This window comes from Sprattus sprattus (assembly GCF_963457725.1).
Source record: "Sprattus sprattus genome assembly, chromosome: 20".
Lineage (NCBI taxonomy): Eukaryota > Metazoa > Chordata > Actinopteri > Clupeiformes > Clupeidae > Sprattus > Sprattus sprattus.
The window spans coordinates 13,678,510-13,691,946 of NC_137918.1; the positions used below are offsets into that span (position 1 = coordinate 13,678,510).

General features: G+C 40.8%; 2 protein-coding genes across 2 annotated transcripts; both read right to left on the reverse strand.

The window, feature by feature from the left end:
• Window positions 1–1,178: 1,178 nt before the first annotated feature.
• ggcta (gamma-glutamylcyclotransferase a) lies at window positions 1,179–8,927 on the reverse strand. Its single transcript, XM_080859530.1, has 4 exons — window positions 8,710–8,927; window positions 7,847–7,992; window positions 7,353–7,473; window positions 1,179–1,505 (listed from the first exon to the last, which is right to left on the reverse strand). Exons 1-4 carry the CDS (start codon window positions 8,818–8,820, stop codon window positions 1,377–1,379), a joined length of 507 nt encoding a protein of 168 aa, XP_080715656.1. The 5' UTR covers window positions 8,821–8,927; the 3' UTR covers window positions 1,179–1,376.
• A 587-nt stretch (window positions 8,928–9,514) lies between these two features.
• snrpd1 (small nuclear ribonucleoprotein D1 polypeptide) lies at window positions 9,515–13,019 on the reverse strand. Its single transcript, XM_080858906.1, has 4 exons — window positions 12,908–13,019; window positions 12,210–12,286; window positions 10,982–11,173; window positions 9,515–9,919 (listed from the first exon to the last, which is right to left on the reverse strand). Exons 1-4 carry the CDS (start codon window positions 12,919–12,921, stop codon window positions 9,843–9,845), a joined length of 360 nt encoding a protein of 119 aa, XP_080715032.1. The 5' UTR covers window positions 12,922–13,019; the 3' UTR covers window positions 9,515–9,842.
• Window positions 13,020–13,437: the final 418 nt, after the last annotated feature.

Below are 13,437 nucleotides of genomic sequence, written 5' to 3' on the forward strand. Positions count from 1 at the left end.
AAACTGCGTTGCCCAGGGCTATCCCCATTTATGCATGAAGGGTACAGACACACCAGAGATGATTTCAGGGAAAGATGTACATATTTTTGATCAGATTTTAATGTTATTGTATCCTTGCAAATGACTGTTGCCAACTGAAAATGGTGTAGTTGTAGTAGTTTATTCGAACTAGAATCTCAACTAGTAGCAGATTACCCAAAAAGCTGGGAGGTCCGTTTTGCACACTGCTACTGGCGCTAGGTGTGGCTATGGCATTGTCTTCCATCTGTGTGTGGGAATGAAACTTTCGTCTCTGACAGAGGAGTTAGTCAGTGGTGTCAGTGACTAGAGCGAGGAGCAACACACATCCTCACAGACAACTGCCTCGCCAGACAAGATAGGCCATCCTAGCCTAGAAATGTGGTACTGTTATGAATCAAGTGCCATTCTTTTGTGTGAAATATGCTGCTGTATACGTACATATATGTTGTGCGTGTGTGTGTGTGTGTGTGTGTGTATGTGTCAGATATGTCATGAATGAGATCAACCAAAGAAGAACACCACTTTCCTTTGTGCTTAGTCATTTAATCAAAAAAGACCACTGCAGATAATAATTTTTTATATAAATTAATAACAAAGATATGTACACCTGCAGAAAAATCACTAAACACGTCAATAACAGGTGATGTAATGACTGTGATGCATTTAAATGTCCTACCATGGATCAGTCTACCACTATATCAATTTACCAAATACTGTTTATTTCCTGTGATATAGTTATATCTGTGTCTACATGAGTAGATGATGAATACATTATTAGGGATAAAAACAAGCATGATGACAGTGCTATAAAAGAATTAGAAGTGGTGTTTATTCTCCTTTGTAAGCTCCTACTGGAGTTATTTTTTTTTTCCCTGTACAACTTGACACAGATGATTGTTAAAATAAACTTTAGCTGTACAAGAAGGTGTTTATGGAGTTCAGTCATTTATACAACATTCATTTCTCCATCCACATCTATCCTGAGAGGCCTGGAGGGTCTGTGTCACTATGAATGGATTTGTGTCCAGTTGATCATTCATGTGAACAAAAAGCATTTTCCTTCTCTAGTTTCCAACTTATGTCCAACCAGATCCCCCCATAAAAAAAAAAATAATAATAATAAAATTTAAAAAAAACATGAGAATAGTTTTGGAGGAGGCGAGAACAAATCAAGAGAAAGCAAACTGATTCGCCTGTGGTGGTGGTGGCAAAGCACCATTAGCGGGTGAGGTCCACTGAAAGGGACATCTGCCTGGACGTCTACCATGAGTCTTCTCAGGCACATCCCTGCCTAGTTCATCACAAGTTTGATCTCATCCATGATGGACGATGGCACACACACACACACACACACACTAGTTCATCACAAGTTTGATCTCATCCATGATGGACGACGGCCCGGTGTAGTTGTTGGTCTCCACGTCTTGCAGTTTCTTGATGTACTGGATTGGCAGGCCGTTCTGCTGGGCTCCTAGACACAGAACCTTCAGACGGCAGAGCAAACATGAACAAACAAATCAGTTAGAAAACAAGTTTGCAAAGGTCATGACCTTGGCTTTAGTTTACTGGGTAAACCTGCCTCTAAGCTAACAAAAAGATTGTCACTCAAACAACATGTAAAAACAGTGTTCCTTTGTATTCTGCTCATCTTGCTTCGGAATTAACCAGGGTTGCCAAACACTCTCGGTCACTGGAACACCCAAACAAAGAATTCAGACACATAGAATGAGCAGTGGTATTGGTAAGCACTGAATTTTTTTTTTCTTCAGTATTAAAGCGGCTTTTTGTCATATTTGCTAAAACTGTCATTATGCCCTGACATGAGACAGATAATCTGTTAGCAAATACTCATCTAAGCACTAAAATAAGCATGTGCTAGTTTTTTGACCGAATAGATATTGCTGTAGATTAAGCATGCATGGCGGCCCCCTGCACCCCCTGAGGTGGGGCTCTCTGGGACAGGGAAAGAGAGGAGAGATGGAGGTATTGAATTGTTCGCACACATGGCATTATGGATTCCAGGTAGTATAGGTGATTTTAAATCAAAATCTGGCTGCCTCTGACAAACTTGGTTGTAGTTGGATCTTCTGGTACGTTCACAAAATCGAGCTTTTGCCATGCCCACCCCAATCGAGTCTTTAATCTAGCTGAAAACCTGTGGGTTGAGCTCAAGAAGAGGGCGCAAAAGAGAAGACCCAGAGAGAGCCACTCTGCATTGAGGAATCGTCGACAATCCCTCCTCCTGTGTTCTCAAATCTTATAAGACATTACAACAGAAGACTTAGTGCGCTTCTGTTGGCAAGAGGGGGCTGCACAAAATACTAAATGAAGGGGTGCCAATATCAGACACACATTTTTCGGAATAAAATGTATTTTGTGATCACCTGTGCCTTTTTATTTTGTGGTAATGGGCTCATATGGAATTTATATACATGTATATATAAATGAAAAGTATTTGCTGAATGAAGACAACATTTGATAAACAGTTAGGGGAATTTTCAGCAACCTTTTTCACTGATTAAATGGTGCCAATAACTCTGGACGGCACTTGAAGTACAGCCAAGAAAAAGAACAGCCAAACTGACAAGTATGGACTGGAATAGACTTAAATGTTTGTTGTTTCATAGCATGTCCTGGACACACAGCAAGCACACTATTCCTGTAGCAAACTGGATCAACATTAAACCGATTTTGCAGACTAAAGGCATTCCTCTTTAGTGCATCCCATAGTCACGAATAATGCATCAAAAACCCGTCATCTCTCACAACAGTCTTCATTTCATCTTGTTAGCCATGTTGTTAAGCAAGAATGGGCTACAGACAGCGCATGTTATACCGTGAAGGGGGGCCTTTACGGATCCCGGAGACAAAATGCAGCGCATGTTCCGGCTGTCACAGCCAGTTGTGCACTGCTATTGTATCCTGCCACCCTTACTTTGCTTGTACAACTAAAAGTCCCCATGCACCAAGCCAGCCCACATAACTAAACATAACTCACCTTAACTTAAAACATATGAAATTCCCAACATCAACTGGAAACAGGGTTACAGACCCAGGGTACAGTGTGGGGCGCATGTTGTGGCTGTTGTCAGCCAGTTGTGCACTGTTGTGTATCCTGCCACGCTTGCTATCCTACCTAAAACTTGCATGCAACATGTCAGCCAACCATACCTAAACATTACTAACTGTGAATTGTTTACCTTAATATATCTCTCTATCAAATTGATGAGTTTACTAAACAAATGTTCTCTCTCTTATAGCATGACCTTTGCTCGCAAATGCTGATGGCTGGGGAAACAATGTTCCTCATCACCATATCCATTAAGTACATGCATACTAACTCACTTTGTCTCTTTCTTCCCCTCCTAGTCTAGACTATCTTCGCGGAGAGATGCTGCTGTAGTTTCCACACCTAATCTACTTGCAGAAACCCTCTGCCTACACCTACCCACCCTCACCACACCGTCATGCACATGTATGCTAGCATGCTGATACGTGTATGATTTAGGGATGCACCGATACCGATACCAGTATCGGGTATCGGGTCGATACTTCGTTAAAATACTCGTACTCGTACTCGTTTTAAATTACCGATACCAAAAACCGATACCCAGTGTTGCGTCTTAACGCGTGTGTTTTCTTCTCCTCTACTGTCTATGCCTGTCAGGTGTGAGAGCGCCGAGTTGCATAGAGGTCGAGAGCGGTATTGCAGACAGATAAGTTGAGGTTGAACTTGCAGTTTAAATCAATTCAATGACAGCTTGGATACGATGTGTGGAGGTGGCTTGCGTAAGCTAACGGTTTCGCTAGAGATTTTAAACTTAACACGTACGACCTCCAGTAAAGGTAAGTGCTATCTTCCGCTATTTTATGTTTTGCAGTTAACTTAGAACTGCTGTTACATAGGTAAAGTGTAGGGGCTTGCCTACTGTCTGTCTTTAGCGACGCTGCGCCTAAAACATATTATTGCCATTTGCTACGGTTGATTGACGGGGACGGGAATGTATTTGTTTTCTCCTCTTTTTCCCGGACGCATTTAGGTCTCGAAAGGAGGACATGTGAGGGTAAAAGAGGACGTCTGCCTTGTCTTGTGTTTCAGGAATCTTGTTGACTTGCTAGTTTGTCATAAACACCAGCTAGCAAGTAGCCGCTAGCAAGACATCCCGTTAAGGCCAATTTAGGGTCGTTTTAGACGCAGAGCCGTAAGCACGTAAGATACATAACCCCCCCTTGCGCGGTAAAATATCCCCCCTTACGTGCTTAAGTGCGTCGCACAAAATTCCTGACTATGCGACTAAAACACTACGGCCCTACACAGCTCGCAAAGGCTGTGATTGGCCGGCTAGCACGTTTCCGGGTTAATAGCATACAGTCTTTTTTAGACCCAGACATTTTTTTAAATCATGAATACCCTGCAGACCGTCTCACAAGCCTTTTCTTATGGATTAGGAACAAACATAACAGAAGAGGTCCGAAGACATGAACTCCTTTACAAATCCTCTTTAAACACTTATAAGGACGCTCAAATTACCGCGAATATCCCATTCTCACCCGCGATTGTTTGGAGAGAATGTGGTCATTCATGAACAAATAGGTACTTTCATATTCATTTTCCGCCACTTGTGAGTCATGATGATATCTTTCATTGAGTTCATATTGACGTGAATCCATCAATTGCACCAGCGAGTTTGATAGAATGAGCCCGGTCTGCTCATATACAAAAGTTAACAGTAACCTGCCGTTACCTTGTGGCCAGCACCATTGTAGTTACAAGCATTGACAACATGATGAGATTCTCTCGCCGTTTACCACCTCATCTTTGAATAATGTAACTCATAAACACATCGTTTTAAAGCCTGTCGCAGTCATTAAAAGATGTCAATAAACGAACTTTTGCGTCATGTGCTGTCTTTTTCGCCACTGGTACTGAATTGCCAACATTTGTATTTTGTGTAACACATGTATTCATAACATCAAGCCTGTCGCCCACTACACTTTCATGCTCCGGTACGTTTTTTTCCTTTGTCCTGCTGCAATAAATAGGCTTACTTAACTCAAAATAAATCTACAGTTCTGGCGTCAATTTGCTTTGCAACACGCAACACGGCTCAAGGCGCTCACATGCTTGTCCGATCGTGCTCTCCGATCTCACGAGGCACGCCCTTAAACGCCCTCCTTGAAGTGGGACCACACCTTTGAGCACCTCGGAGAGCCATCCGAGGGTGTCGGATGACCTCTGGAGCACCGCTTGAATTTTCTCACTATCCGATCCGAGCTGTCCGACACCCCTGGCTAAAATGACGTTTCCTGTTTCGTTCCCTATATGACAGCGCCTCCGTTTAAAAAAAAATCGCTGAGAGATCGCTGGGAACCTGGGGCTGGAGGTCCAGGAGTGCATTAGCAGTTGGAGGAAGATCAAGGACAAGTTTGTAAAAATGAAAAAAACTATGAAGGGCACCAGCGGCGATGCAGGAGGAAAACCGACATCTCCCTTCTTCCTTGCTCCATCGTGGCTCTCGCGGCATATAAAGCATAGGGAGACGTCGTCTAATTACAGCAATAATAAAAACATTTCTTGGTTTTCGAACAGCCTCTTTGCGTTTGAGTTAGCAGAGCATGCAGTGTAAATGATTAAATTGTAAAGAACCTGAATTGTAGACGTAAAAAAGCAGAACTGTTTGTGTGGTATAATAATAGAAAATATTCGACAATAACCGCGAGCTTGGTCATTGTCATTAGTAATTCATTTCACAACAACAGCCTCTAATTATTAACTAAAAATACACGGGATAAAAACAAACGATTTCTTATTTTATAGTTTGTTGATGATGATGTAATGACCTTGTAACATCATAATAAACCGATGGTAATCTCCACAGCCCCTCGTAGAACGATGCAGGTAAAGGTGAGTCGTACGATCATCAGATTAGAAAGGGCGTGTCTCTCGTGAAGTCGTACGAGGTGAATTGGATAACCATGCAAATGCCTTCACAAGCCTTGCAACACGGCTCTGCGTCTAAAACGAACCTTAAATCAAAACTTGTCTAAAACAAGTTCCTTGTGTAAATTACGTGCTTCCGGCTCTGCGTCTAAAACGACCTTAAATTGGCCTTTAGCGATGTTAGCAAGGTTGTTTTAACACTCTTGGACATTGATGCTGGTATTACGTTTTTTTTTTCGTTTTCCGCCTAATGCTAATATTAAGTGCTCTTGCGTTAACTTATTTGCAATGTTATTGTGATAGCTATGTTGGCTAGGTTGCAAACAACTTCCCTAACACAATCACACATCAGGCAAGTGTCAATTTGGCTGCAAGAACGTAGCCCAGTTCATTGTCAACATTAAACTCTAGTAAGAAATCGCTATACCGTTGTGCTGCCTTAACGGCGATTTGGACTCATTTTAAGATAAATTATGACAGGAGTAAGGCACAGTGTAAGATCTGCACTGTTACAGTGTCGAGGGGCGGTAAGGAAAGTACTTCGTTTGACACAAGCAATTTGATTAAACATCTGAAGACGCACCATAGTGCTAAGCAAGCACACAAAGTTCACTCATGCCAGTGGAGCAAGAGACCAAAGCAACCAATCTTTACTGACGTCTTTCAAAAGAAAAAAACGCGCACGCACACAGACAGAGAGAGAGAGAGAGAGAGAGAGAGAAGGGGAGGAAGAGAGTTGTTGATCCTTTTGTAACTGAACTGTGCTCATGTTCTTATTCAGGATAGTTCTGTTCACTTTTTGTTAAGCAGACTGTGTTGTTAACTATGCAGCAAATAAAAATTGCCATCTGTCTATATTTACATTTTGTCTAATGTGATGATATTGACTCTTTTTTTGTTGTTTAAACCAGAAAGCTCTGTTTATTTTTGGCTTGGGATAGCCTTCTGTTAATGTTGTACTATAGGCTTGACATAACCTGCAGAGGATAAAATTAAATCTTTCATGGAAACCAAATCTTGGAAGTATCGGTATCGGTACTCGGTATCGGCAAGTACACAAATAAAAATACTCGTACTCGTATCGGTTTGTAAAAAAGTGGTATCGGTGCATCCCTAGTATGATTTCATCTGCCATGTTTCTGATTGCTTCCCCTCCCCATCTCCTCCCTTCCCTTTTGCAACAACCCCCCTCCCCCTTCTTTTGCTATCTCAACCTCTCTACAAGGCCGGCTGCAAGCAGGCCTGTAGATGCCAAGCAGTTTTGACAATTTTATGGTTTTGGCACTGCATAATTAAAATTGACTGTAAATCAACCAGGACCACACCCTGCTCTACTGAATACATCTCATGGTATAAAATGTACAAAATGAACTCCGGAAACCAGCCTGACCTGTTTGTACTGGGGAGAAGGCAAGCAGGCGCTGAAGTTGTTCATTTGGTATGTCCGACAGATCAACAGTCCACTTTCTGTCTCCACGGTAACCTCCAGGGGACTGTACACCTCCTCCTGTCTTAAGAAAATATGTTCCGAGATGTTTACTCGCATGCACAATCATACAGCATTCAGGGCAATGAAAGTGTGTAGATGTCATCTCCATGACAATGAGTGTGAGAGAGAACAAAGACAATATCATGTGAAATGAATTAGACCTACCTGTATGCATGCAAAAGAAGCACAGTTTAAATACCTGAGCCCTACCCTACTTAAGCAGATGCACTTATGCAGACAGTAAACACAGTTCAAATGTAACGTGACAAACCTATAAACCACTGATTAATGTATTACTTCAGTACCTATGATTTTAGGTCACTTAAAGAAAAGTAAGAAGAACCACTTGCCTGTTACAGAGAACTACTGTGGACTATATCAACATCAGTACTTACTTATCCAGAGAGTCAAGGTTGTCCTTGCTGAGCTTCCATACCACCCCCCACACCTCTGCGTCCTTGTTTTCCTCAATGGTAGCAACTCCGCCGTTCCACCTGCACTGTACTCTCTGTCCCCACAAGCCAAACCTCAGGACATAATCCTGTGAAAACGGTGTAAAACATATAAATATTTTACATCATTGTCATGGCCAGGACAACAGAAATCCCTTTGGTCTCACTACTTAATCAGTGAATACAACGCCAGCTCAATTACTTTAGGCGAGTTGCTTTACAAGACAACGGATGCTTTGTCACTCTTTGGTACTGAAGCTGTCATGAAATGGTTAAAACTTTCACATAATTGAAATGATGTTCCGAGGATGAAATTTTGTTTTTGTTTGGGCACCACAATTCCACGAAAGCATTTATCAATCTTTAGAGAGTGAAGCAGTGGACACAGTCAGCTTTAATCTCCGGGATACTTGGACCTCAATTCAGTGAATAGCTAAGCTTCCGGGAGGTTCTCACAACACAGCATTACATATCAAAATGGGAAGTTGATGGATAGACGACATATCACGATGGAGTTATCTTGCCCATCCTGAAGGGCTTCCATTTAGCATAACGTTAGGTCAACAACTTTGACAGATCCGTCGAGCTACTACTCATGGACAATTCAATGGTAGGTTCGCGTAGGATTTGTAACGTAACCATTCTGGTAGGCATTTCATCTAGCTTGTTATTGACCAGATCAACAAAGCATCCTGGTGGTAACACGATGAAACCAGCAACAATAACATGACATGTAGTCTATTGCAGATTCAACTCAATTTAAGAGCCCCCTTTGCTTTATAGCAAACTTGGGGACGTTAACTTACCTTCAGTCGACCAGTAGAGATAAATGTCGCCGACGGATTTTTTAGCTGAAGTCGTTCCTTCAACAAATTGCTTCCAAAAGCAAAATACATGAAATAACCTTTACTAGACATACTAACTAAATTTAACAACTGATAATTAAGTGTTTCCACAAATCTATAATGGAGACCTCACGATATACGAGTGACTAGTAGGCTGGCTACCTAACGTTAACTGCTGCTATTCCATGCTGTTGGAAGGCAGTGATGGGCGCCTGCGTCGGTCTAACGCAGCATTGATCCTCTTGAGAGTTCAGAGGGGACTTTGAAACTTCACATTTTCTCCAGGAAATCTCTCACCAATCGGATGGAAATTTATTTTCTCTTCACAACAATAAATCCTTACCAGAAAGTCTCACAATGCCTTTATTAGTTATATCATTGTTAAACTAGCCAATATGCATGCGTAGGACACGAGAGGATTTGGTGTCAGAGGTGATTCAGTTGTTGAGCCGCTAGATATGTGTTAAGTTCAAATTACTTAACTCAGCTTTATAGGCAGCGTTCACACTAGACTTTTTCTTTTTTTTTTGAAAAAAAAAGCTCCTTTTGAGCGGCCTTACTCGAGAGTATTTTGCAAAAACGATACTGAAATTTCAGTCAAGCTTTTTAACTCTTTAACTCTGCTTTGTGTCTTAAACTAAATGAATACAACTGTAATGGTTTTTCTCTGAGCATTATGATCAGTTATCATGATATAATGATTATTGCTAGCACTAGCAAACACATGGCACAAATGTAACTTGGAAAAATTACATTTATTCTCCAAAAATCAAAATGCTTTAATTGCCAACCACAGCCACATAAATTGGCCAGGATGATACAAGAAGCCTCGTCATTAAATAAAAAGCTCTTGAATGAAAAGATCATAACCTACATTTTTTTATTTTATTTTAGCAAAAACCATTCCATCATTAACAAAGGAAAACAAAAAGACCCTTCTGGTTCAGAGCATGGTTTAATATACAAAAAACGTAGACTGGGAACAGAAAGAAAATGAAAAAATAAAACAAAAATATTTCCTCAGCTGACAAAATTAAAAAGAAATCCTGTACAAACAGTGAGTGTACAAAAAACACTGAATGGGCCTGATGCGATTATCTCCTGGGACCACCTCTGCCACGTCCTCTTCCCCGTCCACGGCCTCTGCCCCTGGCCCGGCCACGTCCAGCCGCTGCAAGAAAATAACCATGAGACAAGACTGAACACAAATGGCCTTGAATGTATGCATAACCATTCACTGTTTGATGTTCTGATGTGCCTATAATATATATTTATACATGTCATGAAATTAATTTGTTTAAACAATCTATTTTCTTGTGAATTTAGTTACATGCTGAATTAACCTGTATTAGAGGTAGCTTGACTAACATAAAGTGCTGAACAGAGTTTCTGAACGTCAGACGTGTATTCCTCTTCTCCAACAGCCTGAAACCAGTTTCGAACGCCAGTAGAATCACAAACATCTAAGGTCCTAACATGGGTGTCATGTGTGCTTTAAAACTCAAGCATCTTGGGCGCGTGTGTATATATATATATATATATAAATAAATACAATTATGAATAATTCCTCTCTTTTTTTTCAAGTTAAGAAAAAAGAACACGCAGACTTTACTTCTTGACCTGCCTCTTTCTATTGTGTGCTTGTCAAGCAAGAAAAGGCAAAAAGGGGTCAAGGGTGAAGAATGACTATAGCTAGGTGTTTTTGGTTAAATTGACACATAATAATACTAATTATAATAATAATAATAATAATAATTCATGGATGAAAAGGTAAAAACTGGAAGTTAGCTATGTGTTTTTGGTTAAATTGACACATAATAATAATTCATTTGACCACCTGAACATACAGCAAATATTTAAAGCTAAAAAGCTGTGCACTTCGTTATCAGTTTGAACACATGGATCTGAACTGCACAAAGCATTAAAGGTTAGGACTAGACATACACTAGCCTAAAAGTTGGACCAACTGGTCCATAGAAACCTTAAAGTAAAACAATTCCAGACCATCCAATGTGTGTGTGATGACTGCTTATTCTAGTGGGTGCATCTTTTGAATGTTGAGCCCATCATCACAGCAAAATCTAAGTATTTTGAGGGACTTTTAGTCCACACCTACACCTGTACACAGTCCCAGACTTCAGCAATGCTGCCACTTATCACTAATTGTGGAGGAGTGCACTTATACATCCAATTCCAGATTCAGTGTGAATAATGGTGTAAACGAGACACTCACCAGCCTCTCTCTTCTTGGACTTGACTTTGGGTTCAATGTCCACCAGTAGAGTGTCTAGGGGCAGACTGTCTGGAAGGATGAAGTAGCGGATGTTGTTGCCACGGATACTGAGGGATTCCAGCTGTGAGGGCTCTCTGTTCTTCAGGGTCATTTTGACTGCTTTCAGGTGAGTGTTCATACTCACATCCACACCTGGCCAACACAACAAATCAAAAAAACAGCTTTGAGTGAGATGGAAGCGGCCAATTATAACTGTCTACAAGAGAAAACAGATGAAAGCTCAAATACAACAGTTTATTAACAACAGAAACATTGTGGCTCTCTTAACAGTCTCAAGCAGTCAGCTCGGTAGTTAATGTTATGGTAGTCAACATGCTCGTTTGAAATATAACCATGCTTTTACATAATAAATTACAAGCGACCCCAGCTAAACAGAGTATGTAAGTGCCGTTTACCCATTGCTTTTCTATGGGATCATTTGGATGGGAAACGTGCTCTAAAGCACTCCCCTTTGCTGGTACAGTCCAGCAACAAGTAAAAAAAAAACCTGGGCAGCTTTACAGAAGTAATCCCTTGTAACATTTCTCAGTGAACTTTAGTATTTGATCGAGCAAGATGCTCAGCAACACTACTGTGATGGGGCATGGCAGACAGGCAGATTGGACAGGTGGGAGGACCAGAGCTGATATCATTCTTTAAAAAGTAGTATTCATTGTTACACCAGGTTTTTTTATTGTTCTTAGCTTGACTGTTCTCTGCCTTGTACGTCGCTTTGGACAAAAGCGTCTGCTAAATGACTAAATGTAAATGGTATCACTTAAAGTAAAGCAGAGGTCCTCTGTACTCCTCCTGGGCCCATGCACCATCTATATATTTGACCTGCTCCTTATTTAATGCTCTTTTATTAGCTAAATCAGGTGTGTTCAGCTATTCAACTGCACCACAGCTAGTGTAGGAGCAGAGAAGATGGAAAACATGCCGACCAGGAAGTAGTACTGAGGACCACTGAAGTAGAGCAAGTGTGTACTAGTTCATGGATAAACTTTCTATTCTCCCCAAAAGTCCTAATTATAAAAACACACACACATGATCAGAATCAGCTTTTTGATACATGATACACTGTTTGTAGATGCTGAAATGTACATACACAAAGACTATCTTTATGCCGATTAAGTGCAATCCTTCGAGGGGTAAAACATTCAGTGGAAAAACATTACATAAGGCCTACCTGTAATGGTGCCGTGTACTTGGGTGCCATTCTTCAGCTCAATTGTGACTGTTTCATGGCTCAGTTTCATCAAAAACCTGCAGACACATATGAATTCCAGTTAAGCTTCGGAAACTTGGCAAATTAAAAGGTTAAGGAAGTTTTGTTGACTAGCTAACAAATGCTATCCACGTCGATTGTGATTCACAGCTGCTGTGGGTAATCATCAACTTCCATGTTTGTAAAGTAATGTTAACGTTAGACGTGAGTGGATACCACACATATACAATGCAAACAATACATTAGCAAGGTAGGTACCAAGTAACTTACTCACATCCTACAGAATAACTTGCTGGATAGCTGGCATTAGTAACGAATGTAACATTATGCTAAGTGTTTTCTTGCTTGCTAGCGAAGTGGCATACAGTTAAATCAGTTAACAAGCAACATGGTCAGCAGAAATTGCTTGTTCACATACAGCGAATTGAGTACAATATCATGCAAACAATGAAATTCTTTCCAGAAGTTTTGGTTCATGTATGTTTATTCCAACTATGCTAAAGCATGTTTTCATTCATTGTCTTCCCGCCTCCTCTGAAGTCGGTACAAAGCGGTTAGCAGGAAAGCTACAACTAATCTAGATCCATCCTTACACATAGATAATGTTTTCAGTAATTTAAGGCGTAGGCACCTATGTATCATGCATGTACATATCTTACCTGACGAGTTTCATGTTGGCAGGGGATTAATAGAGCAAATCCTCTGCATAAACAAAAAAAATTATAGCACGAACGACAACTGTGCGTAGGTAGGCGCCACTGAGAATGGTAGTGGCCGGCGGAAGAAACAGCAGAACAACGGAAGTAGTTGGGAGGTGAAAAGAAACATCATTTAGCATAATGCTGCGGCCTACTGGATTGGATGACAACCCGATCTGGCAAAAGCAATCATACTGTTAACGTACAATAAAAACCCACCCCAAAGTTTTCCGCTATTAATGAATTCCATATTGTTTTTTGGATTAAACTCGTTTTACTGCCCCACCTGTCACCAGTCAATGTTTGCCTGTATCTAGTGTGTACGTCAGTAGGTATGCAATCAGTTGATATTGACACTTCAATAAGTCTGTATTACCGGAGAAGCCTAATAATGAAGGTTTGTATGCGATATTTAGAAATGGATAAATATGTGTATCAGTATGAACATCTGAAACTGACCACAATTTGAACGTTGACCTTTGGAAAATAAA

Coding starts and splice junctions, on each gene's coding strand:
- ggcta (XM_080859530.1), bottom strand. CDS start 8,820: ATGTCTAGTAAAGGTTATTTCATGTATTTTGCTTTTGGAAGCAATTTG. Junction 7,474..7,846: donor AACCTTGACTCTCTGGATAA/GTAAGTACTGAT, acceptor TATTTTCTTAAG/ACAGGAGGAGGTGTACAGTC. Junction 1,506..7,352: donor CTTCTCCCCAGTACAAACAG/GTCAGGCTGGTT, acceptor TGCCGTCTGAAG/GTTCTGTGTCTAGGAGCCCA.
- snrpd1 (XM_080858906.1), bottom strand. Junction 11,174..12,209: donor AGTACACGGCACCATTACAG/GTAGGCCTTATG, acceptor TGTGTTGGCCAG/GTGTGGATGTGAGTATGAAC. Junction 9,920..10,981: donor GTCCAAGAAGAGAGAGGCTG/GTGAGTGTCTCG, acceptor ATTTTCTTGCAG/CGGCTGGACGTGGCCGGGCC.